The sequence below is a fragment of the Esox lucius genome, chromosome 21 (genome assembly GCF_011004845.1).
Source record: "Esox lucius isolate fEsoLuc1 chromosome 21, fEsoLuc1.pri, whole genome shotgun sequence".
Lineage (NCBI taxonomy): Eukaryota > Metazoa > Chordata > Actinopteri > Esociformes > Esocidae > Esox > Esox lucius.
In genome coordinates this window covers 2993525-3009499 of record NC_047589.1, presented here as the reverse complement: position 1 = coordinate 3009499, position 15975 = coordinate 2993525, and the positions used below count along the sequence as shown (strand labels likewise).

The following is a 15975-nucleotide window of genomic DNA, read 5'->3' as shown; positions in this document are numbered from 1 at the left end:
GCTGTGCTACGCTTTGTTCAGCTTACGCTGTATATGTTCGAGTGGATACGATTAAATATCCTTCCACCACGCCTTCTCCTGCTCCTCCTTGCTCCTCAAACCCCGAAGCCGTGACAATAAAGCTCAATAAGATTACACATAACAGATTTTATAGGGCAGTTAAAAATAATGTATGATATATATAAGTTGAATTCACTATGAACCACTTCATCAGACTCTCATGGAAGGTGAGGTCTGGGGTTGAGGGTTGAGTAGCGGCCGCAGGACCAAGACTGGAACTGGCCTTAAATGGTCACTGGGTTGGGTTGTCATGTTCTCCCATTATATGGTGGTCACTGGGTTGGGTTGTCATGTTCTCCCATTATTTGATGGTCACTGGGTTGGGTTGTCATGTTCTCCCATTATATGGTGGTCACTGGGTTGGGTTGTCATGTTCTCCCATTATTTGATGGTCACTGGGTTGGGTTGTCATGTTCTCCCATTATATGATGGTCACTGGGTTGGGTTGTAATGTTCTCCCCTTGAAATGGTGGTCACTGGGTTGGGTTGTCACATTCTCCCCTTTAAATGGTGGTCACTGGGTTGGGTTGTCATGTTCTCCCCATAAAAAGCCTAGGGCTATGATTAGCTCAGATGAGGACGGATCAGATGGGTTGGGGCAAGGTGGAGATTGGTCCACAGGAGGCTATTCCAAAGGCATCATAGACAAATGGCGCTACTGGGTTTAGGCGGCTGCTGGCTGGATTGGAGGGTTGACCACTGTTGGGTCAAGCAGGGTTCTTATTCCGGGGATTGCCTGAATAGCATGATTGGACTGTGTGATGGCAGAGTGGTCTTTAAGTGAACTCAGGCTACTACTGGACTAACTCCAGCCCCCGGTGTCGCTTGGCAGGTCTTTCCCTCATTGTAAGAAGGCGACTGAGCACTCTGTGTAATGGGAGTAGAATGTTGTCCATCTCCATAGTGACTGCCCTAGAAACCTTGAGGGACCTAGTTTACACACTTTAGAGTTGGATGAGCAGGTTTATGGTACTTCTTTCATACTTTGTTGGAGGATGGTTGACTACAAAGTTAATATTAGTATTTCAGAAAAAGCTGTGTGATGGGGTGCTAAGAGCCTACAAGGTATTGGAATTTACATCTTATTGGTTGGTAAAATTGTGAATTCTTCACCCAAATATCTTTTATATAAGTTAGAGTGCAATCATCAATGCATTTAAAAATGTATACGGGGCAAAAGTTCTGTTAAGTATCACTAGCATATTTGTTTGGAGGGTTATAAATATAATGTTTATTTTGTGTCATTTTTAGCAGAGATCATGTATCAGTTGAGTTTTCAGTAGTTACACTAAGATGAGCTTTCGTCTGTTTAGCTAATTATTTTGGGACATTTAATTCAAATTAGGATGTTCATTTACATTTTACAGTAAAGCCAGATGTTTGATGCTCTGAATTTACAAACTGAATGCTATCCTCAATATTCTTTATATAATATTAACTTACCTATAACACCCACGGACCTGATGGCACAACCAGAGTCAGGTCACTGGCAGCCAAAAGGTCGTGAGTTTGTGTGTGTGTGTGTATATATATATATATATATAAAATATTTTATTCCAACTCTTCAAAAGGTTCCCGAGCAGAACAAAAAATAAATAAATGTACCAATTTGCACACTTTTCTGTTGCCACACAATGAGATTACCTATGCAGACGAAAGAAATTGGTTCTACCTTTTTTTACAAGGAGTGCATAGATCCTTGAGTTCTGCAAAGAAAAATAAAATGTGTATACATGGCTTTTGCCTGCATTGCATTCAAAAGCCCAGCTCTGCCCAGCATCCCCATCTCCTCAAAACAGCCCCATTTTCCTTACAGCCTATCTGGTTCACCTTGATAAGATAATTAATCACTTACATGTCATAGATTTTTTGATGTTCAAAAGAATTGAAAGAAGTCCCCTCAGTCTTTTGAGGAACTGAAATTCCTTTTTATTTTCAGCAAAAAGGATAAAAACATTGCCACTATCACATAATTCTGCTTCTTTAAAATAAGAATAGTTTTTTGATTAACATACTGACAATGGGAACAGTTCAAAAGGCATTTGAGAGAAAATACTTCCTTTATCCTGTATTGTCGACATACAGTGTGTCCTTTATCATCAATGAACAAAATGTTCGCCATGGGCGGCCTTGATTTCATTCTGCAGAGTAATTTGTGGACAAACAGATGTGAGCTACAGGAGAGAAATGTATTATAGTTATGTAACCCATTTCAGCCCAGCACTGAAACCCATACAAACAAGCATTCAAGTCTAAGTTGCAAGTATATCTCACAAGGTCCAACACAATGCCATCTGAATTCCATGGGCAAAGCTCTTTTAAAGAGTAAACATTGGAATGTGTTAAACTCCTTGGAAAATAATTAAAAATACTTTACTTGAATGTTCAATCCAGGTATGGATTTTCCAATTCAACATTACATCATTGTTATTACGTCATTATTACATAAAATTGGACCTGGCAATAGAAAGAGTCAGGCCTAAGGAAAACAGACTCTAAAGGCAAACACCACATTGTAACAACTGTAAAATGCAATGTTAAGAGGAGAAAGTACACTTTCCTGAATCAATCAGAGGATACATCAGTTGTATTCTTTTTCACAGAGTACAATACATACCATTTCTTTGTTGACACGAGGCAGATTACGAAGCTCTCTCATTAAATTAACAGGTCTGTACACTTGAATTCTTGTCACATATAGCATTGAAAGATACAGACTGTTTCCCTTGGTTTGGTTGTTCTCTGCTAGTCGGAGACTTAATAAGTTTCCTTTTTTCCTTTCTGTGAAAAACACCAAACAAAAACAAAACATTGACACTCTTGACAACTTTCAATTGAATAGCTGAGTGACTACTCTACTGATTAGCCGCCGGGGACTGAGCACTTCAGGAGAATAGTGTATTTTTTTAGAACAAAAAGAGCAATGGAACGCATTAAAGCAAGACGGCTGGATCTCTGCCCATCGAAAGGAATGAGAGAACAGGTGCCTCCACATAAATATACTGTAGCCTACCATGTATGTAGTCGATTGCTGGACTCTAGCCCATCTTTGAAACCTTTTAATGTCTTTGCTCACAAGGTTTCCTCTTCAGTCTAGTCACTTGAAGTTACTTGTCAAAACGTGCCAAGTCACCCGTTTTGAAAATTCCAAATCCAAGTCAGGTAAACAAACCAAACCTTTGAAATCAAGATGTCTTATATCTCCAATCTCACGTTTGTTCTCACAGACTTTACTCCTTCTCTGCACTTTTGCAGATTAGTTGTTCTTTTTTTTTTATCATAAACAACTATTGTGGATTTTCGTCTAAGTTCAGGGAAGTTTCAGCTATGAAAACACACTGTTGCCATCACTGTTCCCATAGAGGTCAGCTAGCTTTTTAAAACGTGGCCCCCAATTGCTCAGATAGTCGTAGTTCTGCTCTGAGTCTGTACTTAGTGACTCCAGAGAGCTTAACGACTCGGCTACGGAGCCACTCCCCTCGAAAGCATACGTCTGCAAAGAGTCGTATGGCGGAGCTGATGGATCAACATCTGCATCCTTCAGCCGGTCCCAGATGAATTCTCGGAACACCACGTTGTCCGGCAGGGTCTTGTAGACCGGCCGCGAGGATGAGGACGTAGGGTAAGGGAAGAAGGTTGGGGTGTCAGGGGTAACGTCACGTCGAACTTTGGGGTCTCTTATGATGTTGAGGTTGCGAAGGGCCACCATGTCAAAGGCCTCTGTATCCTCCTCGCCTCCGCCCTCGTCATCATAGCGGACAATGTTCTCCCTCACATCTCTCTCCTCCTCCAGGATCAACGGCTCCTTCTTCCTCCGATGCATTGACACTATTAGCAGCACCATCACTGAAAAAGGTAAGGGTTCAGTATTAGTATACTAGCAAAAAAAAAATGACGCACAATTTGAATGATACACCTAGATAATAATATGAATAACTTGAGGGATTTGGGGGAAAATCCTTGCATCAATTAATTTCTCTCCCCAATCCACCATTTTGTACACCACATCAGAACTGACAGAAACCTTCCCATAACCGGAATTTCCGGACTTCTCTACCAAACTTCCTGGCATCCCTTCTACAATCCCTGGTCTCCTTCTCATATATTATTGCTGAAAATAACTCCCCGCACCCTAGCAAACTGGCAAATGTCTAATGATCCTCCATCCATCACTGTCGGGCTGTTGCCAGTGAAATATTGCTCCGTGGGCCCATATTTCTTTCCTTCAGCTGCATCTGGCTTCTGTGGGCTAGAGAGAAGGGCCCGGGAAAGCAACGGCAACCACCACTTCACACCTCGTAATAAGAGAGCAAAGGGAGGAGGCGGAAGGGGCTGGGATGTCACATGAAAGGCTGGCGGAGACGCTGATGAATGGAATGCCTTTTGACGGCTGTTTGGTTACTGACTTTCCAACTGCACTGCCCTGCTGTAGTTTGCTACTTCTCCACTGGTGGTAGTACGCAACCATTCTTCACTTCTGATGCCCTCACTACTGTTTCAGCCACTACTAGTGGCCTGGAATGTTGATGTACTGTATTTGTTTGTGTGCATTACTTGTTAACTTGTGTATTTGCCATGTCCTGGCTCTGTCATTTGGAGTACGTACATCTATTTGTTGTTAATCCCCTCACCTGTATTCCTTATCAGTATCCCTATTTGTGTTTCTCGTTCCCCAGTGTACCTTGTAGGTTATTATTTGGATTCCATTCTGTATGTAACATTGTTGTTTTGTTTTCTTGTTCTACTTTGGTTTTGTTATGTCTTAGTTCTTTTCATTAAAGTCCTCCGTTCTCCCTGCATCTGTGTCCTGCCTTCTACTTCTACGTTACAGTATTCGAGGAAGGGCATTTTATGAATGTGTGACTGAATAAGTGAACACTTCAATATCTTCTTATTCCTTGCTTTTTGGGGTTTTATGCTTTGTAAAAACTGTTGGTGTAAAAGGGCTTTATAAACTATATTTCACTGAAAGATTGATTTATGGATTGATAGACTGAGTGATGTTAGAAAACTGTCTGTTTATGATTTTCAGTGGGAAGAAAACGGTGGCTGACAACACTCGAACACTTGTAGGAGCTCTTCTTCATGAAGTGAACTTATAACAGCTGTTACATTCAAGGTATGCTGTATTAGCTACTGCTGCTTTGATGGATAAGCAAGGAAACAGGTTGAGAACATAGTGTATTTCACAATATTATACCAAATCATCACAGAAGTCATTACTTGCCTCAGATTGTGCAACCCAAAGTCACAGTGTCACACTTCAATGTGGTAAGCATCCTGTTTCCTCAGGCAGTGATCAGATTAGTTGGACTTCAGTCATGTTGCTAAATTGTGTCTCTAATTCTATTACCTTTCTTCCAAAGTGTGCCTTTCTGTACATTTTACATGGATTTAGCAATGGAAACTCCCTCCTTTCAATGCCAGTATGCATCTAAATTTAAGATGAAAAGCTTGCAATTGCACACTTAGAGAGATGGGAATTGCAATATGCTCCCGAAGCCATCTCTACGCCTACTTTTGTAGGCTACACAGCAAAAAGGGCTACTCTGTAGAATACTTGATAGAATTATTTTCATTTTTATCATTGTATTTTTTCTGCTTTATCAGATACAGAGACAATAGAGGAGAAAGGGGAGTTCTCTGAAATAGCAGTAGGCCGCAATATAACCCATGCTGAGTGCTGCAGGCAGCATGTTAGACTGCTACAACCAGCTTGAGGGTCGCAAGTTTAAAACTGAATAGGGTAAAAAATCCATAAAAATTTTAATAGGATATACATATACTAGCTGCCAGTTGTATGTTATCTTTAAATCTTTGCAATACAATCTGATTTCTAACATAGGCCAATGTTAGTGCTACAAATTATTTTCTCACAAACATCTCTTTAACAATATCTACAGCATGGCATAGGCCAAATAATTTGACTTATTTAATTCCAAGATTGCACGCTAGTGGATGCATGTAAATACTGTATACCACTGTAAATACTGACATTGTTGCCATGCTGAGACAACACGCAGCACTTAATGTAAGGGAATGGTCTATGATATGGAAGGGATATTTTATGATTCAAATGTTCCTGCTGTGATATTTTCAGGATACAAAAGTTAATTTAATTAATCTAGTTTGTGTCTGCTCAAGAAACATGAGAATTACTAGCAGAAATAACCCTAGTCTGTTAATTAAAATCCATTCCAGGTGACTACCTCATGAAGCAGGTTGAGAGCATGCCAAGAGTGTGCAAAGCTGTTGTCAAGGGTGGCTACTTTGCAGAATCTACAATATGATCTGTTCAACAGTTTTTCGATTACTTCATGGTTCCGAATTTGTTATTTCAAAGTTTGATGTCTTTCGCTATAATTCAACAATGTGGAAGAAAGTAAAAAATAAAGAAATACCCTTGAATGACTAAGTGTCCAAACTTGACTGGGACAGGTGCCTCACATGTCCTCAGATGGCAGCTTCATTAAATAGTTATTGCAAAACAGTCTCAACATCCACAGTGAAGAGGCGACTCCGCCAAAGAAAAAGAAAAGATTAAGATGGGCAAAAGAACACAGACACTGGACAGAGGAAGAACTCTGCCTAGACGGCCATCATCCCGGAATAACCTCTTCATAGTTGATGTTGAGACTGGTGTTTTGTGGGTACTATTTAATTAAGCTGCCACGTGAGGACCTGTGAGTGCTCAATTTCTCAAACTAGACACTCTCATGTATTTGTCCTCTTGCTCAGTGGTGCACTGGGGCCTCCCACTGCTCTTTCTATTCTGGTTAAAACCAGTTTGCTCTTTTCTGTGAAGGGAGTAGTACACATTGATGTATGAGAGCTTCAGTTTCTCGGCAATTTCTCACTTGGAATAGCCTTGATTTTCTCAGATCAAGAAAAGACTGACAAGTTTCAGAAGAAAGTTGTTTGTTCTGGCCATTTTGAGTCTGTAATCGAACCAACAAACGTTAATGCTGAAGATTCTGAACCAGTCTAAGGATGGCCAGTTTCATAGCTTCCGTACAACAGTTTTCAGCTGTGCTAACACAATCGCAAAAATTCCTTTAAACTTGGATTAGCAAATAAATCGTGCAATTGGAACACAGGAGTGATGGTTGCTGATAATGGGCCTCTGTATGCCTATGTAGATATTCCATTACAAATCTGCAGCATCCAGCTACTATATTCACTTACAACATTAACAAAGTCCACACTTTATTTCTGACCTATGTGATGTTATTTTAATGGACCAACCATGCTAATTTAGTGATTGCAGGAATGTTCGCACCACATGATTAATACCTCTTTCAAGATACTTTCCTTCATGGACTTAAGAGCAATTTTGATTGGTCCAACTGTTGTCTCTCAATTGTTGTTGGAAGCAATTCCTACATACCTTACCCCACCAGTTCATTCCTTTTAAGCCCATGAGGGTGATTGTATGAGCACTGAATTTGATTCAGGGGTAAAAAGATAGGCTAGAGTCCTGATTGTCAACGCTTCTCTAAAAGTGTACACAATCAGAACAGAGATATTCTGATTCATTCTTCAGTTGCCCTTGACAATGGTAGTGCATTAGATTGACCTCTTCTAGATCAACTATGCCATTTGTGTTTAAACTCAACATTTGAAACACTTTTTTATTTGTATTAATGTTTACCAGAATTAATAACCATACATACTTACTATAAAGCATTTTTATAGCATGTCTCAAACTTCACATGTTTAAAGGTACATTATTCCTGGGATGTGTAGATTATTTATCCTTCATCCTAATGGGCAACAGTGTGTTAATGTCCTCTCTACACAACATTCAACTACTCAATAAGGCCATCGGGGACATATTGTGATTTATTTGGATTGTAACTAGTGCAATTACCATGAGTTATACAATGATCATTTATTTTAGATTCCTCCATTGCAGAACATGTGCTCCTTTTTCATTGGTGGTTCCGACTGATAAGACACCATATGAGAGAAACTGAACGAGATGATCAATTTGTCCTGAATATTACTACAAATTTGATAGACTACAAATATTACTACAAATTAGATAGCGTTCAATCAATATTTCTGCCACCAATAACAACTAGTCACATGATCAATAACATATTCTGCAAATAGAATTAGTGTGCACAATAATTGCTTTTCAGTGAAGTTCTGCCAATCTATTCTGGAAAGAATTATTGAGGAAATCCAATTGAACAGTTCCTATTGTAATTTTTCTTAAACACAATATTATAAGGGCAGAAGTTGGTGACTGGTAGGACAACAAGTTGGATCATTTGTTATGATTTATTGTGCTGATTGATTCATACGGCATAGGAAAGGCAAATCAATAAACTAATTATAAACATTTATCTGCTATTATACTTCTCAGTTTTCAGTTGACATTAGCAAGGAAAAAATCTATATGCAATATTGCCATGTCGATGGCTAACAGCTATGACAGTCAAGCAACAGCTTTACTGTTTCAGAAAATATTCTTAGACAGGTTAGCTCTCTACAGAACGTTGTGATATCCTGAAGAGGTGACAACAAGCAGTTTTTGTGAACATTGTATCATGGAGGAATAACCTAAACAGTTAATGTCTCTCTTTCTACCTCTCTCACACAGAAAACAGTCACTGTGTACACCAAATGATTGCAGCATGTTTCCTGCCAACTCATCTCTTAAAATATACAATTTGATAGGTGCAGTCATTCATGTGTTTAGAGACATTTTTAAAATAGATTTAGTAATGTTGCATTGCAGGTTCCTAGCTAAATGACCACAAAACGTGTCTAGCTGCAGATTGCTTATAATGCTAGCTAACAGAGCCATGTACTGGTGCTATTAGTTCAGCTGATGCAATCAAGACATCTATCCAACTTAAATTAGCAATCAAGTTATTTAATTCAGTAACAAACAATTTACTAACTAGTTACCTATCAACGACAAACCCTTCTGTTCCTCACTCAAAACCTTCCGTTTTGACTTTTTTGGAAAGTAAAGAAAAAGGTGCAGTGGTCTCTTAATTTTTTCTGGAGCTGTATGTATTCAGACCCTTTATTAAGTACTTTGTCCAAGCACATTTGGCAGTGATCAGTCTTCTTGGGTATGCCTTTATCAGTTTTGCATAACTAGACTTGGGCAGTTTGTCCCATTCCTCCTTGTGGATCCTCTAAAGCTCTGTCAGACTGCATGCAGTGTTGGTGAACTGAAAAGCTCTTCCCACCAGTGATTCAATGGGGTTTAAGCCCAGGTTTTGGCTGGGCCACACAAGGACATTCACATACAGTCCTAAAGTCACTTAAGTATTGTCTTTGCTTCAGATTGTTGCTGGGCTTAAATATGAATCTTCAGCCCAGTCTGAGGTCCTGTGCACTCTGAATCAGGTTCTTCAAAGACCTCTCGGTATTTTGTATTAATCCAGACCCAATTTCCCAGTTCCTGCCACTGAGAAACATCCCCTAACATGATTTTCCACCACGTGCTTCAGTGTACGAATGGTACCAGCCAGGTGATGAGTGGAATCTTGTTTTCACCAGACATATTGCTTGGAATTCAGGCCAAACAGTTTAATTTTGGAGTCATCAGACCAGACTCTTTTTCTTCAAGCTCTCATAGTCCTTCCGACATGTCATATGCTTTTTACTCAACGGTGGCTTCCATTACTGTGAAGTGTATGTTTAACAGTGTGTGCCTTTATGTCCAGTGAAGTGAATTGCCACAGGTCATCTCCAATCAAGTTCTAGAGACATCTCAAGGATGATCAAAGGACAAAGGAAGCATTTGAGCTCAGTTTGGAGTGTCATAGCAAAGGGTCTGAATAATTTAGTACATAAGAAATTTTAGTTTAAAATGTTCATAGTTTTTGCTTTTTCATTACAGTTGTGTAGATTGATTTAATTTTTTTTATTTAGAATTCTATACATTTCATTTATGTAGTTTTGATTTTGATCTCAACATTCATTCTTTCAGTAGTGTAAATGTTGTTATCAAACAAAGAGAGATCTAGAGCTTTGGTGAAATACTACATTGACGATTCCCTTGGAATCTATGTGGACAATAAAACATTGTTTTGCCTCTGCTTGTTGTAGCTTCAAGATTTTATTTATTTTCCAAATGAAATAAAAAATGATGGGCCATTAGAAGTGAATATCTTCATTGCTTTCCAGCAACGCTCTTTTAGGAGCTTTAGAATACCAAAAAGCACTATGCTCATCACCACATACTGGGTGTCGGCCCAGAAGTCAATCATGCCTTACAAGTGGCTGCAGGTTGATGGCAGAGCATACAAATGAACTCATGCTGACGCAGTTATCAAGTGCCTCGAATACAATGGCCACAACGTTGGACATTATTCAGACTCCATTCATTTAAATAAATACCCTCTCCATAGTTGATCTATGGTGTATGGATGCAGATGGTAATTTTACTTTTTTTTTAAGATCAATTTGCTGTTATCCTGGATCTGCTGTAATTGAATTGGTTAAATGTACCATCAAGCAAAATCAATGCTCTGCATGGAGGGTTTTCTGTGCTGCCATTGCTTTCCTGGCTATTGTACATTATTATAATGAACTGTATAAAAAAAGACTCCTCCTCATCACCACCACTCAGTTTCCCAGCCTCTCCTCCTGATAGCTTATCTAAATCAAAACATCATGCTGATTTTTTACCATCTGTCACTCACAAACCACAAACCCCCCATATAAAGGCATGAATTAAAAACACATCTAAATGATTAGAACTATGAAATTCTAAATACATTTTGGCATAATACAAATACATTGCTGCGACATCATACTTATCTCAGGCTTTCAAATTAGTTTTTTTCTCCTTAATCACTCAATGAGTAATTGGTTGTATTAGTGACCGTGGCCTCAGCCTTTTGCATATTCAGATAAAGACAGAAGGGGTCATGGTAGTGAGGCAATAATTCTTTCTGAGTCTGTTGCCATGAAAATAATCCTGGCAACAGACTTCTGGTGCTGATGTGGAGTTACTTAAGAGTCTCTGACCTTCAGTAAATTATAATAGGTGCTAAATCCAATTGAACCATGAACACGAGTTAACTTTATTTTGCAGATTGAAATGTTCTCATGACCACAAGGATGTTCATTTCCAAAAAAGACAACAAAAAATATAATATGTATAGTTTAGTGAAAGATACCCTGAGGACATTCTAAATTTTCACTGTAAGAAACAATGTTATGCCATTAGGATGGACATATGATTATTGACTGTTCAGTTCAATAGAAATACACCCACACAAACACTCAAAACAAACAGCAGTCACACAACCATAAGCTATCATAGGCAAGTGAGCTGGTGAGTGGGTGAAAATCATAGACGTTGCAGAGGGCACTTATCAATCAACAGCAAAAAAACAGCTCGATACGTCTCAAGGAGTTGCAACCGGAGATCTTGGCCACTCGTTATTAAAGCTACTCAGGCCATCCAGGAAAGTTGGAAAGTTGTAGATATGGGGATGGAAGAGACAGGGAGTGAAAGGAAAAGAGGGAGAAAACAAAATAGTCTGAGCTATTTTATTATGGCTGGAGGACACCAGGGCATACAATATAGGAGGACGACAGCATAATCCCTGGTCTTTTGCTGGGCTCTCCTCTCAGTCAAAACAATGCAATCACATGCAATCACAGCCCCAATTACAGAGCCACAAATTCAAACAGGCCTTGATGGAGGCCTGTAAGATCTAGGAGCCAGGAGAGAAGAAAGGTTCGTGCACAGGGTCTTAATGTAAAAGGGTGAGGAACGGTGGGATGGTGGGATGGGGCAAGTCAGGTGCTGTGATGAAAGAGGGGAAGAAGAGGGAGAGAAGGGAAGGAGAGAGAATACAGTTTAAAGGCTGGGTGTTTTGTAAAAGCACTTTGTGACAACTGCTGATGTAAAAAGGGATTTATAAATACATTTGATTGATTGATTTAAAGCAGGACATGTTTTAGTGTTTTCTGTAAGTATTGGAGCAGTAATAATTTATTTTCTTCTTTTGGCTCCATATTCCCAGAATTTGGTTTAAATCAAACAATAACTATGAACTCAATGGTTGGATATTAAGGTAAAATTTGTGGGTATTTGTGTATATACTGATTTCCCCATTTGATGTTATGTATACATCTTACTAGTATTTCAGAGGACCAGATGTATTGTGATGTTTACATACATCTAAACTAAGCACATAATGTTGAGAATTTTGTTGTGTATCCCATACATGCAATCGTACAGCCTGAAGTATCCGAACAACTGCCCAACCAGATGCTAGGCATCTTCTCTGATGACGCTTTGTCGGACCTGTAAGACCGGCATTTTCAGTTGTTGTGTTATTTCAAAGTATATTTTATGCCATAAATCCATTCTACAGAAAACAAAAAAAACATGTTCAATTGTATTTACACTACCGTTCAAAGGTTTGAGGTAATTATTACATTTACTTTTTTTTTTTTTAAGAAAACATACATTAAATTAGTTTAAATAGGAAATACAGCTAAATGAATAGGAAATATAGTCAATGACAAGGTTAGAAAATGACTTTTAATTGGAATTACACTGAACAAAATTATAAACACAACACTTTTGTTTTTGCCCCCATTTATCATGAGCTGAATTAAAGATCTATGTACACAAAAGGCCTATTTCTCTCAAATATTGTTCACAAATCTGTCTTAATCGGTGTTAGTGAGCACTTCTCCTTTGCAGAGATAATCCATCCACCTCACAGGTTTGGCATATCAAGATGCTGATTAGACAGGATGATTATTGCACAGGTGTGCTTAAGGCTGGCCACAATAAAAGGCCACTCTAAAATGTGCAGTTTCACTGTATTGGGGTGGTCCAGGGGGGTCCGAAAACCAGTCAGTATCTGGTGTGACCACCATTTGCCTCACACAGTGCAACATCTCCTTTGCATAGAGTCGATCAGGTTGTTGATTGTGGCCTGTGGAATGTTGGTCCACTCCACTTCAATGGCTGTGCGAAGTTGCTGGATATTGGCAAGACCTGGAACACGCTGTCGTATACGCTGATCCAGAGCATCCCAAACATGCTCAATGTGTGAAATGTCCAGTGAGTATGATGGAGAAATGAACATTAAATTCACGGGCAACAGCTCTGGTGGACATTCATGCAGTCAGCATGCCAATTGCAAGCTCCCTCAAAATTTGCGACATCTGTGGCATTGTGCTGTGTGATAGAACTGCACATTTTAGAGTGGCCTTTTATTGTGTCCAGCCTAAGGCACACCTGTGCAATAATCATGCTGTCTAATCAGCATCTTGATATGCCAAACCTGTGAGGTGGATTTGTGAACAATATTTCAGAGAAATAGGCCTTTTGTGTACATAAAGTCTTAGATCTTTGAGTTCAGCTCATAAATAATGGGGTAATCTGTTGAGGTAATCTGAATAGATTTCACCCCATGCACCCTAAAGCACCTCCACAAGTTGGATTGGCTTTATGGGCACTTCTTACATACCATACAATCAAGCTGCTCCCACATCAGCTCATTAGGGCTGAGATCCGAGGACTCAGCTGGCCACTCCATTATAGAAAGAATATCAGCTGACTGCTTCTTCCCTGAATAGTTCTTGCATAGTTTGGAGCTGTGCTTTGGGTCACTGTCCTCTTGTAGGAGGAAGTTGGCTCCAATTAAATGCTCCACAGGTAATGGCATGGTGTTGCAAATTGGAGTCATAGTATTCCTTCTTCAAAATCCCTTTAATCCTGAACAAATCTCGCACTTTACCACCACCAAAGCACCCCCAGACCATCACACTCTTCCAGCATTTTTTAATTTGATCTACATCTCACAAATGTTCTTCTTTGTGATCCAAACACCTCAAACTTAGAATTGTCTGTTCATAACACCTCTTTCCAATCTTCCTCTGTCCAGTATCTATGTTATTTTGCCCATCTTAATCTTTTATTTTTATTTTATTTGACAGTTTTCAGCTATGCTAACATTACTGCAAAAGGGGTTTGTAATAATCAACTCTGTTGGTGGTAACGCATTACTATGTGTTACAGTAGTCAGACTACTTTTTAAAGGCAATGAGTAACGTAACGCGTAATGCCTTGCTAGTTAACTTTTCACATAAATAACACGCTCAATTTCCCTCAGTGCAGACCATGTAGCTTTACATAGCCTTTTCCTCAGTAGCAAGTGTCAACAGAGGATGCAAAGATTGCAGGATCAGCTCTCCCAGATAAAGACAGTTTGAAGCGTCGACAAGCAAAGTGTGAAGCGGAAGACTGAGCGATATAAGGGTTCATTGTCCTGTGGGATGAAAAGACATCCAATAAATGTAGAGACATTTTCTCTTACTTTAACAGACACAATGTTTCTTTTGGCAGAAACGTAATCTAAGATATATTCCAGTTCCAGTGGAAGACCAAGCCATATCACAATTTAATCATTATTTCACAGAGGAGGCAATATTCTGAGAACCTTTTTTCTCTAAACTATAACTTGCCATCAGTCTGGTACATCTTTGGTTCATCTTTGTCTCTTCTGTCCACTTCAAGCTCTTTAAAGTGTTTTTTATGCCAACCTATTTTATAGCCAATGGGTGTTTTTGCACCTTACAGTACACTGTAGTTCTCCTGGTGAAGTCTTCTACAGATGGTAATAGCTGACACATCCATGTCTACCTCTAGCAGAGTGTTCCTGATCTGTCGGACAGCATTTTTTCTTCAAGAAATTGGGAGTACAGAAGCAAAATACAATATATATTTTCTATTGTAGATTACACAAAGATTGCAGATATTGAAGGCATATGCTCTATCCATGACATCCCATGTTCCATAGTGTGAGTGAGTGAAAGACGTACAATTATGGATCTTGCCGTCTTTTGTCATGGAAAAACAAAAGTAATGTCCTCCAGTATGTGCACCTCCCAACGTCAAGGACTTCTATTGTCTTATGAAAGCCACATGTTTTGTGACAGCTACTAACTCCAGAACACCATCTAGGTTGAAGGCAGTACTTCCTGACAGTGATTTGAGTAAGTCAATACCGCCAAGCTCCAGCACCATCTGTCCAACATTAAAATACGTCTGAGGTTACTAGCTTGGCTCCAAATTCTAGGAACAGAAGAAGGCGGAGGGTGATGGCAAATGTCACATTAGGACTTGGTTAGAGGTGTGCCACATGGGGGTCTGGTTTCACCTTTATTTTTCTCTAAATCTTTGAATGATAGTATGTACTGTGGATGAAACGCCAATCTCTTTACAATTTTACAGAATATACGGTTTAAATAAAATGTTTTTATTTCCATTTAACACAGTGTCCTAATGTTTTTGGAAATGGGGTTATACTTCCCATAGGTATATGTGCTGGAAGTTCTGTAGCACTCCAGTGGTATAGAGTTTTACTATGCAAGGTTGTTTTTCCACAGACTAATGAAATCCTAAACACATTGGCTTGCTAACTAGCTTGCCTAATATTGATAGTTGAACTCAACATTACATTACATACCTTTTTTTTAACCCTTAGGTCCCAGGATGTGTCAAATGTTAGATTTTTTAGCTTAACCTAATTCCAACATTTAGAATGGTAGAATGGTCTTGGGTACCCACATTAAAGATATGTTTTGACTTTTCAGAATTGTGTGAATGGGATTATTCAAGACACTGTCTAAACATTGCTATTGAAGGTTTGAATTGATCCAGGCCTGAATCTGTATGTTACGCTCGTGGGTGAGGAGGATAACGCAACTACCCAAGATCACGCACACCAGATAAGGGCCTGATGAAAAATGAATGTGAAAGAATGAGAAACAGACAACCGAATAGACATTACCCAACTGTTGGGATTTGATTGTCTATGTATACATGTAAAGACGTTAAAGTATATATTTTATAATAACACAACACAGATAAACAAGGGAAGGAGAGCAGCAGGTACAGGTGAAAGTATTTTG

The 15975-nt window shown here is 39.1% G+C and overlaps 1 protein-coding gene across 5 annotated transcripts in view; it reads right to left on the bottom strand.

The window, feature by feature from the left end:
- Positions 1–3326: 3326 nt before the first annotated feature.
- The window catches only part of LOC105006661 (cadherin-7), a 205428-nt gene continuing 192779 nt past the window's right edge, over positions 3327–15975 (bottom strand). For all 5 annotated transcript variants that reach the window (XM_013132042.4, XM_020045166.2, XM_020045164.3 and 2 more), the window contains one exon: positions 3327–3906. In XM_013132042.4, coding sequence (XP_012987496.1) covers positions 3386–3906 — 521 coding nt within the window. In that variant the 3' untranslated portion in view covers positions 3327–3385. The remainder of the gene's footprint in view (positions 3907–15975) is intronic.